At 45.7% G+C, this 13528-nt stretch overlaps 1 protein-coding gene across 2 annotated transcripts in view; it reads left to right on the top strand.

Annotated features, from left to right (window-relative positions):
- UGP2 (UDP-glucose pyrophosphorylase 2) overlaps nucleotides 1-13528 on the top strand; it is a 128150-nt gene that overhangs the window by 45979 nt on the left and 68643 nt on the right. For both annotated transcript variants that reach the window (XM_040430128.1, XM_040430127.1), the window contains exons 2-3: nucleotides 4077-4204; nucleotides 7539-7646. In XM_040430128.1, the coding sequence (XP_040286062.1) occupies nucleotides 4091-4204; nucleotides 7539-7646 (222 nt within the window). In that variant the 5' untranslated portion in view covers nucleotides 4077-4090. The remainder of the gene's footprint in view (nucleotides 1-4076; nucleotides 4205-7538; nucleotides 7647-13528) is intronic.

The following is a 13528-nucleotide window of genomic DNA, read 5'->3' as shown; positions in this document are numbered from 1 at the left end:
GCAAAGGTTTTTGGTGAGGCGAACAGCCGGCATTTGTACCAAATCAGCTTGCCGCAGATGAGAACATGGCCTAAAGCGAGCAGTAAATAACTATATATCCCCCCCCCCCCCGCCGCTCAAGTCCCTGGCTGTCGCCATTGCAATTCCGGTCCCTGCATGTAAACTTTCTCCATGGAGGAGGTCATGCGTGCTGCTACAGCCAATGACTGTCTTCAGCAGTGACACGTCATCGCTGAGGCCAGTCATTGGCTATGGCGGCGCACGTAACTCTATCTGTGCAGGAAGTTTGCAATCGGGAAGTGGAAGTGCAGTAATGACAGCCCGGGACCCACGGAGCCGCAACATGGAAGAATACAGAATGAATAAAATGCATTGTATTACTAATACCTAAAAATCACCTAATACCAGTCTGTAAGTGGCACAGTGGTAAGCATTGCTGCCTGGCAGTGTTGGCCGACAGGGATGCCACATCAAGGTGCCAGTTTGTTCTGCTCATTTAGGTTAATTGGATTCTGATCTGCCTTTACAGTAGTGTATGTGTAGCACTAGTAGAAAAATATGTCAAAGTAATCCTTCATGCTACTCATGAATCAGTAATGTGGACATGGTGTGCATATAGAATGCAAAGAATGTAGACTGTACATATAAAAACATGTATTATACCTTAATTTTAGGATGAGTCCTAATGGGACAGATACGTTGCGGATTTTCCATAGCAGAATTGTGTGGGGCAAATCTGCAGTATTTTACAATAGCAGCAAAGTGAATGACATTTAGAGGGTTTGGCCCATCTCACACGTTGATGGCATATCGCTAGGACATGCCACCAATGTCAGATATCTCTAGAACAGGGCCGCCAAAGTGAAGGAGCCTGCGCATGTGCACTGTGCTCTCTATTCACTTCTATTAGAGTTTCAAAAGGAACCAAGCGTTCACACTGTACTGTTTCCAGAAATCCCATAAAAATGGAGAGTGCACCGCGCAAGCGCAGCAATCCTCTCCATTCACCTCTATGGGAGTTCAGAAAGAGCTTGACTTAGAAGTGAATGGAGAGTGGCCGCCCTTATGCGGTGAACTTTTATTCTACAGATAGCTGTGGTCCCCAGAGGTGGAACCTGCACATATCTGACGTTGGTGGCAATGGCATATCCTAGCGAGATGGTCTGACCCCTTTAAAAGAAATCTCATCTACATGCTGCAGAAATTTTCCATGACAGAATCCGCACATGACTTGGAATGTGGCGCAGAGTTGATATCCGCAGAATGTTGGTTTATGCTGTAAATGTTACCCTTTTCTAATGCAGAGGGTGAAATCTGTGGTGAACCTGCAGGGTATGTGTTATGAGTCCTGCAACAAATTGTGCATCATTTGGTGGAGATTTTGCTGCTGTGGATTCTCCTTAGAGGACCTGTCAAGTGTTGTAAAGAACACAGCATAGCCAAAATACCATCTTTTTTTTTTTTTTTCTGCTTTCTTTTTTTTTAAAATTATTAAACATTTTATTTTCTTCAATGGTGATTACAAAAACTTTTCAACAGAGCCGGGAACAAAAAGATACCAAAGAAGGCTTATACACATATAAAAAACATACCGTATATATACTCGAGTATAAGCCGACCCGAGTATAAGCCGAGGCCCCTAATTTTACCCCAAAAAAATGGGAAAAATTATTGACTCGAGTATAAGACTAGGGTGGGAAATGCAGCTATAATGCAGAGTGTATGTGTATATAATGCACACACTCTACATTATATACACACATCTGCAAGAGGGTGACTCCCTGTATTTAATGCAGAGTGTGTGCATTATATACACACACACTCTGCATTAAATACAGGGAGCCATCCACAGATCTCCCCCCTAAACAGTGCCATCCACAGATCTCCCCCCTAAACAGTGTCATCCACAGATCTCCCCCCTAAACAGTGCCATCCACAGATCCCCCCTAAACAGTGCCATCCACAGATCCCCCCTAAACAGTGCCATCCACAGATCCCCTCCCCTAAACAGTGCCATGATGGCACTGTTTAGGGGAGGGGGGATCTGTGGATGGCACTGCCATCCACAGATCCCCCTACAGTGCCATCCACAGATCCCCCTACAGTGCCATCCACAGATCCCCCTACAGTGCCATCCACAGATCCCCCTACAGTGCCATCCACAGATCCCCCTCCCCGACGCTCACAGCAGTATATTTAAACTAATCAGTAACCTTTAACTTTGGATATCTTACTTTGTCTTTGCTCCGGTAATAGCAGGCAGTGCGGGGAGCGGCGCTCACTCACTGACGTCACGCGCCTGCTCCCACTAGGCGGCGCAGGCGCGTGACGTCAGTGAGTGAGCGCCACCCCCCGCACTGCCTGCTATTACCGGAGCTAAGACCTAGACTTGAGTATAAGACGAGGGGGCTTTTTGAGCACAAAAATATGTGCCAAAAAACTCGTCTTATACTCGAGTATATACGGTATTATAATTTCAACATCATTACAAACAATACCATTAAATCCATCTCTGTAGACTCAAACCTAATACCTTTGAGCCCATCCATTCCCTCCCCTTCCCTTCCCTTAGTTGCTGTCGCTGGTAGCCCGAACCCCATACCCCCCTCCCCCCCCGTACCCGTTCTGATGGTCCGCCCGTCAAACCGACATAGTCAGTCCACCTTGCCTCAAATACCGGAGAAATGGGGGATCCCCATCTCTTAACTATCAAAGCCTTAGCGATCAGGCAGCACTTCAGCCAGCTCAATTGATGTGTAGAAGAGTTAGGATTTTCTGGTATAAAGAAACCCAAAATTACGGAGATCATATCCGGTGCACAAGATTGGGGGAGATCCCCCTGCAATGCTGTAAATACCTGCTCCCAAAAGCGCTTTATCACACTACATTCCCATAAAAGATGAATAATCCAACATTGAGACTACCGCACTTTTGACAGAAAAATTCACGACCTCTGTTGTTAGCAAACTTAGCCTGCATTTGCGGTGTATAGTATAACCTGTGTAAGATCTTAAACTGAATCAATCTATAGCTGGATGCAGATACCATCTTAAAGGGGTGGTCTGGGTTCAGAGCTGATCCCGGACATATCCCCTTCTTTCCCCACTCAGCCCCTCTGCCATGAGCATTGGAGCATTTCATGCTCCGATGCTCCCCCTTGCCGTGCGCTGTATCGCGCAGGAAAAGGGCCTTTTTGTTTACATTTTCACTGCTAGGTGGAGGCTTCCACAGTAGCAGTGTTCCTGGTGACATCACCGGCACTAATGGGCGGGCTTTAGTGCTGCCCTAGCCATTTTACAGGCTAGGGCAGCGCTAAAGCCTTGCCCATTAGTGCCGGTGACGTCACCGGGCTCACTGCTAGCTTACCCATGGAGAGCCCGGTCTGTCACCAGATCTCCGGAAAAATCCCTTGCCCTGCGCGATACAGCACAGGGCAATTCGTGCTCCGATGCTCATGTCAGAGGGGCTGAGTGGAGGAAGAAGGGGATATGTCCGGGTTCAGCTCTGAACTTGGACAACCCGTTTAATTCAGTGCAAACCCTAAAATAGAGCAGTATTACTTCAGCCTTCTAATATTGTTAGTTGTCTGCTCATTTCTGGTGAGGCTACGTTCACGTTGGCGTCGGAGACAGATTCTGCGCTACGTTCAGCAAAAAAAAATTCCCATTAAAACAGAGAGACATTTCAGCGGAACCCAACAGACCCCGTTATAAGTCGGAGGGTTTCATCTGGCGCCTCTGGTGTCAGTCGTGCAATGGATCTGGCACGGCGCAAAGCTTGTTGCTGACGCCAAAGTGGCAAAAGGTATGTTTGTCCTGCGGTCCTTGGCCCCTACCTAGCACTGTCAGCAGTTTTGCAGGGACAAACTGTAGTAAACAGAGTAAACCAGGACTTTAGCCTTTGTAAACACACTTGGTATATGTTCACCGGAGCCTAGCAGCTAATTGGTGGGTAATGGAAAGGTCTATTGTCCCCTAGGCAGCTATTGTTTTAGAGATTGTCAAGTGCTACAAACACACTTTATCACTGAGGCTTTTCCTTCTGCAACAACTGATATATATTTTTTTTTATTTCAGATATAAGCAAAGCAATGTCTGGTGGAGGGATGGCTCAGTTCCAAGAAGCCATCAGACTGGAGCTGGAGGAAGCCATGAAGGTGGACCTGGAGAAAATCCTGTCTACGGCACCTGAGTCGGAATTAGAGGTACTTATCCTCCAGCAAAAACTTGTTTTTCCCTCTTTAGGTAACAGGTGTGTAGAGCAGGTTTATTAGCCAAAAATGGGCATTACGAGATGGAAAACCATGTAAACGACTTCAGTTCCCATGATTCCTCTTACATGCGCTGTCTATAATTACAGCTACCTGCATGTATTTATTATACGGCATAAGATAGTGCTGTAATTACTATCTGTCACCACACTGAACACAGATCTGCTACTGAGAAACAGTTCTGCTGCCCAGTATGAGAAATGTGATCTCCAAAGACAGGGAGATTGGGGGTGGGACCCGTGGAGATACGAGGCATGTGATCTGCGATGATCATGTATCTCAGGGATTGTAGATGAGAAATAACCACATGTTCAATGTATGAGAGGTTACACAACAGGAATATGATCATGGCTTCCCGGGGCATCTCTGGTACAGACAATATATCAGTAAGTGTTTAGACTTACTGCAGGTAAGCCATTTGCACATCATTTTAATGATTTTGCAAAGTTCCTTTTTATTATGTATCAGATTTTTTGCAGAAATCTGCAACTGTCTTGTTCATCTGAATGGGAATCCTTGCGCTCCCTGACAAAATTAGCCCATTCAAATATGTCATGTGTCACCACATACCTTGACATTACACCTGGCGATCTCCAGTCATGTACTGTGTGTGCGCGCTGAACTCACTCCCTTGAGTCTTCTGGGCCAGACATGAGTACTTTTTGCTGCCTGGCCCCGTCGGTCAAAGCGGTGGGGGCGTGGCCGTGAATGATGGAGTCTCGTGCAACGCCATAAACTTAAAGGGCATCTATCAGCAGATTTATATCTATGACACTGGCTGACCTGTTACATGTGCGCTTGGCAGCTGAAGGCAACTGTGTTGGTCCCATGTTCATATGTGCCTGCATTGCTGAGAAAAATTATGTTTTATTATATGGAAATGAGCTTCTAGGAGCAACGGGGGCGTCGCCGTTACACCAAGAGGCTCTGCTCTCTCTGCAACTGACGTGCCCTCTCCACTTTGATTGGCAGAGGCAAGTTTGATGATGTTTTTACTGCCTGACCCTGTCAAATTGCAGAGGGCACGTCAGTTGCAGAGACAACAGAGCCTCTAGGTGTAACAGCAACGCCCCCGTTGCTCCAAAAGGCTAATTTGCATATACTAAAACATTGTTTTTCTCAACAATGCGGGCACATATGAACATGAGACCAATACAGATGTCTTCAGCTGCCAAGTGCACATGTAACAGGTCAGCCAGTGTCATAAGTACAAATCTGCTGACAGATGCCCTTTAAAAAGCTTTCTTCTCCGGATGGGGGGCACAAATGAAGATGGAACCAACAGCATTGAAATATGCTGACAAGCAAACATCTGAATATGGGGAAAGTTTAATTTCAAGGTATGTGGTGAGAGATATTTTTACAAGTTTTTATGCAAATCTATAAATTCCCTTCCAACTAGTATATCCCAGCTCCACATGCTTTTTTAGAACTATAACATCCATAGTCATAGGGAAACTAAACTCTGCCCAGTGTGAGAGAGATTGCAAAAAAGAAAAAGAGGACAGGAAATGATGCATTTTGTGACTTTAATAAAATGTATTTCTTCTCCTAATTGATGTTTTATAGCAGTCATCAATGTAATGCGTAGAACTTCCCTTATAGCGCCATCGCTTTATTATACAATGTATAGTAATGATGTAACCAGCTGTCATCTCTTATCATTCATAATGGATTGCAGATAAGTTTTACTTACCCGAGCAAACATGATTGAGGCAATGAATAAAAATGAGTTCAAGCGTAGTGAAAGCACTGTTCTCGTGGTCATCAGCTTCCTGGTTAATCTTTAACTTCAGACACTTTAGTGGACTTTTACGTCGCATAGCTTTCTTGTCTGCATTGCTTCATTCACCTTTCCGCCAGCTAGATCAAACACTGCAGCATTTCAGAGAAAACCATCGTTTTTTTTTTAAAGTCTAAGTCCAGACTTTCAGCGTTTCAGAATAAAGCATAGCTCTCTGTCATGAATTTGTCCGGATTTCATGCTGCCTGATGACACGTTCCCTTTTAAGGAGCACGTCTGGTTTCCTTCAGATTTTTTGATGGTAAGAACTGTGCACTATTGCTCTGTCGTTGTGTTTTTCCTGCCGTCAAAAGTGCTGGAACCTCATCGTACCCCATTAAAGTATAACATTATTGAAAACTATTCTAAATACCATAAAATACATTTTTGTAGTATTTATTTTTTCACCTTTTACTTATGCAATGGGCACCTGACGTTTAGGCGTCTATAGTGCTTTGGAATCCGTACCCTAAGGCACCACTGGCATGTCAGTGGTGTACGAATTCCACTGTGGGGCTGCAGTGAGCGATGTATAGGCAGGAGCAGACATCGCTGCTCATACCTGTGCCAGACATACACGTTGGATGTGCTATGCCAGCCTTGAGCGGAGTTGGCACCGGCAGGAGCAGCGATGTGCTGTGCAGAGCTCCTGCCTGCTCGGTTTGCTAAAAGCTCTGCATAGCACATCAGTAGATCGTCTCCCGCACTGATGTGGAGGAGGCGCAGGCAGGAGCTCTGCATAGCACATCAGTAGATCGTCTCCCGCACTGATGTGGAGGAGGCGCAGGCAGGAGCTCTGCATAGCACAACGCTGCTCCTGCCTGCGCCGTCTCCACTCAAGCCTGGCATTGCCCGACAGGCCCTATTGACTTATAATGGATTCCTTCTGGTTCATCTGTGGCGTCCAACATTTTGTTGGAAAGAATAGCAGTGAGTCAGTGATTGGCAGTCAATCATGGACATAACATGTCCGCGTAGTAAATGGCTAGAGGCAGGGGATTCATAAGGTCTGTATTACTCCTTTTATACCATTGTAAGCAGTTTCTGAAAAAAATTATAGAAAATTTAGACAACCCCTTTAAGAAATGTTTTCCCACTGTTACATTGTATCTCTTTCTTCAAAAGCTGGTTGGCTACCGCTATGTACCAATATGGCTTCTATTTTAGCTCACCCATAGGTTATCGCCCAATTTGAGTGGTAACCTTGACCAGTCATGCTATTATGTATCCCCTCAATATATAACTAGACCCATCTGCTGGTTAGGACTAAAGAAACGGACTGTTGGTTGTCACCCAGAAGGACAATGACCACTTTAGGGCCTACTGTATATTTACAGGGGGAATTGAGGAATTGTGTTAGAGTTCTGTACTTCATCTGCAGGGGAAGTTTGATCTAAATAGTAATAGGGCCACCTTTTATTCTCTTTATGCTTCAGCCGCTGTATACATGGCTCAGGTGATAAGCATATGTTTTCTATCCTTCAGCATACCAAGAAAGACTTGGAAGGCTTCCAGAAGTTGTTTCATCGGTTCCTGCAAGAGAAAGGCCCTTCTGTTGATTGGGGAAAGATCCAGAGACCCCCAGAGGATTCAGTAAGTTACTGTATTATGTTACTAATTACAGCGCCGTGCTATATGGATGTCAGGTGCCGGATGTTGGACATTTGCATTGAGGCATTCCTTTGTCCTCTTGTACACCACCTTGTAGTGTTTTAGTCTACTTTCACACTCGCGTTTTGGCTTTCCATTTCTGAGATCCGTTCAGGGCTCTCACAAGCGGTCCAAAACTGATCAGTTTTGCCCCAATGCACTCTGAATGGAAAAGGATCCGCTCAGAATGCATCAGTTTGCCTCCGATCAGTCTCCATTCCGCTCTGGAGGTGGACACCAAAACGCTGACTGCAGCGTTTTTCTGTCCGTCCTGGGATGCGGAGCGATACGGATCCATCCTGACACACAATGTAAGTCAATGGGGACGGATCCGTTTTCTCTGCCGCAATCTGACACAATAGAAAACGGATCCGTCCTCCATTGACTTTCAATGGAGTTCATGTCGGCTCCATCTTGGCTGTGTAAGACATAATAAAACCAGATCCGTTCATGTATGCATGCGGTTGTATTATTGTAATGGAACCGTTTTTGCAGATCCATGACGGATCCACAAAAAACGCTAGTGTGAAAGTAGCCTTAGATGTTGGCAGCTTTCTTGGGAGGATAGTTTTAAAGAATGGCTTGTCCTGTGAAGCTTTATGAGTCTTAAGTGTAGATGAGGAAACTCATTGTATACAGAGAAGGAAGCAGCAATTATTTATTGCTTTTTACTATTATTCCCTATCGGGTAACATTACTTTTTTTCTCTATGGGGAAATTCTGAAATTACATGAGAAAAAAATTCCCGTTCAGCCCTAGCCTAAGTAAATTCTAACAAACCACAGGAGGTTCAGTCATTCATATTTTCAAGTATCAGACACACATTCTGCGGAATAGTACAGAGGGCGGCAGAAATGTAATGAGAGAGTTTGGGTGCTGAGTAGCTAAAACATCTGTTTTGGAATTTTTACTTAAAATAAAGAATTTTGAGTTGGTCATTCAGCAACATTTTTACAGGATAGGTAATCCGGGAATAAAATGATAACCAACTCCCGACACCCCCGCCGGTCAGCTGTTTGAAGGGGTCGCGGTGCTCGTGCAAGTGCTGCGTCCTCTTCACTGTTTAGCTGTATGCCGTTTAGATTGTAGCTGCAACTGCTCGTCCCATTTACTTGAATGGGATGAGCCACTGCCGTGACATTGCACCGCCACTACAAGCAACACCTGCATGAGCACCGCAACCCCTTCAAACAGCTGATTGGAGGAGGGGGGGGGGGGGGGGCCGGCCCTGGGAGTCGGACCCCTGCCAATCTGATATTGATGTCCTATCCTAAGGATAGCTCATCAATATCATCAAACTGCGCCACCCCTTTATGGCTGATCTTTAGTTTCAAACAATTTTTCAATGTTTATGGAACTTCCCAAACTGTGAACCTGCAGTTTTAGGTTGAAAATGCCCGTCCACCTTCGCTAGCTGTTGTACTGAATGTTCGTTTGGCCAGCAGTTATTCCTCTTAAAGGGGTTATCCAATATCATAAAAAGCCCCCACATGTGCCGGGCTCCTCACAGGGAATATACTGGGCTCCTCGCTCCCTGCGCCCCTCCTGGTCCTGCTGCTTCTCCCTGTACACAGATGAAAACATCCGGTGTCGGGGGGAGAGCAGCCAATGGCAGGCAGGGACGGAGACGAGCCTCCCTAGCGTCACCCCCGATGCGAGGGAGGCTCGTCTCCATCCCTGCCTGCCATTGGCTGCTCCCCTCTGACACCAGATGTTTTCATCCGTGTAAAGGGAGAAGCGGCGGTGCGGGGACCGGGAGCGGCGCTGGGAGCGACGTAAGTATACTCCAAAGACATACTGATAGGGAACTTAGATTATTAGCCCATTGGGAACAGTGAGTGATATATGTCAGTGTTATATACAGTAAGTGAGTAAAATAAATAAACCTCTCCGTACACATGCATGCTGAGCGCGAACGAACATGTTGGTGTTCTCATAGCGGCTGCCAGATAGCTCTACCGGCTTATCCTCCAAGGGAGGAGGGGGGGTCATTTATTAAGACTGGCCATATAGACGCCGGTCTTAATATCCCTGCGCTGGCGGTGAATGCGCTAAAGTTTTGTAGAATAAATTTTACGCTTAGTGCCGCTGGCCATACAACATGGTTTAAACTACGCCAGCTCCTTTGCTAGCGTAGTTTAAGACCATTATCCAGTCCATAAACTGGCATAGAATGAGACGGGGCGGCCCGCTCTCTTCTCCGCCAACACCGCGCCACCTTCTTCCACCACCTCGGAAAAGTGGCATGAGCGGGGAAAAAATGCAAATTTTGACGCAAAACCCATGCAACAAAATCTGCAACAAAATCTGCAACAAAAAGTGGTGTAAAAACTAAAATAAATGACCCCCTAAGTGTTTAAACTTATAAATGACCCCCTAAGTGTTTAAACTCAGATGATGTTGGGGGGTTGGTGCGAGGCCCCTTACATACAGTATAGGGTAGCCAGCTGAAGTTGGTGGGTTTGGATAACTTTTGGCTAAGGCCTTCATAGCAGATGGACAAAATAATTGCGGCACTTTTATTACTTCAACAATTTGGAGCACACATTATTTTCCTGCAGCATTTGATGCTATCTAGGCTGTTCAGTGATACTACAGGTATCTCCGAAGAAAGTTGGTCTTTGCTCAAGTCTGAGCCTGAGCCGGTTTGTTACATACATACAGTGCGGCACACATATACTGAATACACGTCTGACCAACTCTGTATAAGCTAGACGAGTCTTCCCACCATGTACTGATGAAAGGAGCAGAGATTTCCCTAAAAAGAGGAGGCTTTGCAGCGTGCTATGAGTCCCCTCGTTATACTTTGACTTGGATGTGTCTCTGTTAAAGTGGAAAAGGGCCAGCGCTGGCAGAGTCAGTCTGATGGAAAACACTGAGGCTCTTTTTACAGGGTACAAGTGAGCTTTATGCCCAGAGCTGTCTTCTGAACCATGTTTATAGGGCCGGGTTTATCTGGGGTGATATTTTTTTTACTTTATGGAATATTAATTTCGTTCTTGCGTCCTTTATTCAACTCTCTCATTTATAATGCACGTATGTTCTTTTTGTTAGCATAGGGTGTCATTTGCATTAAGTTTTTTTTTTTTACTTGGGCACATGTGATGAACATCAATCCTTTTTGGTCCAGAATCTGTCAAAAACTTTCTGCGTAATCCGGAATATTTAGGAAGTGCTGATCTTGGGTGGAGATTCAAGGAGAGTAAAAATGTTCTTGTGTCTTGATATCTCTTTAAAATTCAGCGCCATCTAATGTGTGTGCTGCAGGATGTTTTTTGAAGGTAGGATCTCTTAAAGTTTGCCTAGCTTTTGATGTGTAATAGCGACATGTAGGACTTTTTACGTATTTAGGTTAAATCACTAAATCTAGGGGGCAGAAGCCAGTGTCGGAGTGGGGTGCCTAGGACCCACCAGTAAAATTCATTCTGGGGGTCCACTGTACAGCTGCGTAAAAATATTACCTGACCCTCAGTCACAAGTCCCTAAAACGCCCTTTTTTTTCTTAGTAACTTGCTGCCAAGCGTGTGTCTCAGGCTATTTTGTCAGTATCCTACAGGCTGGCTCTTGCCTTGGATTTAGGTCCTCTTAGCCTTGTTAGCCAGGAACACATGCTCACACAGCGGCAGGCAGCAGCAAGATGATTGATGATGGGCCTCCGGCAACGATGTCGAGAAGGCAGGTCACCGGGGAATACTAGCTGGCCTGCCGTCGTGCCTAGACGTCATCTAAGCCATCCAATGCATCTATGATAACACACTGGGTAGTTTGTTAAAGGGTTTTCCAGAGCTTAAATATTGATGACCTTTCCTCAGGATTTGTCATCAGATCTATGGGGGTCTGACACCCAGCACCCTACCCACCAGTTGTTTCTGGCACCAGTGTACTGCATGTTAGCTCCCGAACACTTGAATGGGAGCTGAGCTGCTAAGGGCCCACCAGTGGATTCACCTTCACAACGCGGACACATATGACAATGGGACCAACACAGATGTCTTCAGCTGCCAAGTGCACATGTAACAGGTCAGCCAGCGTCATAGGTAAAAATCTGCTGATAGATGCCCTTTAAGCCTATGGGAGTTGTGCGTAATGCGATCCCATATGCCGTGGCGTTGAATATACTTACCTCGCTCCCTGCGCCGCTCTTGGACCCCGCACCGCCACTGCTGCTTCTCACGTCACCCACGATGCTAGGGAGGCTCCTCCCCGCCTGCCATTGGCCTTTAAGAAATAGAAGGATTCTTTCTCAGAAATAGAAGTAAAATTAAGATTTGGAACATCTGAGACTAGATGCGTGGTCACGGCCTAGAGCACAGCAAACCCCCACAGCTTGATGACGGCATGTCATTTGTTGATGTGTGAATCAGAGAACTGTAATTACAAGATTATCATATAGCACCGTAATTACTTGTCATTTGTTGTACGCCTTGTAGTTATGGATTTATCCTGTAGTGTCCGGGTAAGTAATTATTGCTGGAAGCCACTTGTAATAGACATCTCTTAATACACTCTGTTCAAAGGCTGTAATTTAACATCTCGCCATCAATTAAGCCTGCTTCTCGTTCTTGAAATACTCGAGCCATATCAGTGACCGATTGTTATTAAAGAAGCCCTCCAAAAATTTTATTCTCTGACCTGTTAGGAAGGTACGTGATGTAATCTGTAGTGAATTTAATCTTCTTACCATGGTCTGTATTTGTGAGCTATCCCCTCCCTTCTAATCCTCAGCTGTGTCATGTGACCAGCAATCAGACTTTTCAAATAACACGGAATCTTATATGTCGATAGGAAATCAGTTTCTCTATGTATTCCTATGGGGCCTCAATGTCGGTCTCATAGGAATGAGTAGAGACGTAAATGACTTCCTGTCCTGTCTCAGATGGAGATCAGAGAGTTGGTCACATGACACAGCTGAGGATCAGTAGGGAGGGGATAACTCACAAATACGGTCACTGATGAGAAGATTATATTCACTACAGTTTACATCATGCACCTTTCTAACAGGTCAGAGAATACAAGATTTTTGTGGAAGTGCTACTTTAAGGCTACTTTCACACTAGCGTTTAATTTTCCCGGTATTGAGATCCGTCATAGGGGCTCAATACCGGAAAAATGGGGACAAAACTGAACAGAACGGAGTGCTCCAAAATGCATTACGTTCCATTTAGTTGCGTTCCCATACCGGAGAGAAAACCGCAACATGTTGTAGTTTGCTTTCCATCCTGGGATACGGAGCAAGACGGATCCGGCATGACCCCCAATGCAAGTCCATGAGGACGGATCCATTTTCTCTGCCACAATAGAAAATGGATCCGTCCGCCATTGACTTTCAATGGAGTTCATGACGGATCCATCTTGGCAATGTTAAAGGTAATCGATATCAGATCAGCGGGGGTCCGACACCTGGCACTCCTCCCGATCAGCTGGTTGAAGGGAAGGCCACGCTCCGTGCCAGCCCATCCTTCCGTTCATTGTTTACCTGCTTGCCATTGACATCGCAGCGGTGAGCAGGTGTAATTACAAGCCGTACTATTCATTTCAATGGGACAGCTCCTTCCTATTCAAGTGTATATACAGAGCCGTCCCATAGAAGTGAATGGGACAGCATCTTGTAATTACACTGCTCCCTGCTGCGATGTCGACGGCGAGCAGGTAAACATTGCAGAGAAGGCTAGAGCGCGGCCTTCTCTTCAACCTGCTGATCGGTGGGGGTTCTGGGTGTTGGACCTCCGACGATCTGATATTGATGACCTATCCTGAGGATAATACAAATGTGATAGCACTCTGCATCCAGCATTCTGCCCTGCCTCCATGCTGGATGAGGCATT

Source organism: Bufo bufo, chromosome 4, assembly GCF_905171765.1.
Source record: "Bufo bufo chromosome 4, aBufBuf1.1, whole genome shotgun sequence".
NCBI lineage: Eukaryota > Metazoa > Chordata > Amphibia > Anura > Bufonidae > Bufo > Bufo bufo.
This window is presented reverse-complemented; position numbering and strand designations above follow the sequence as displayed.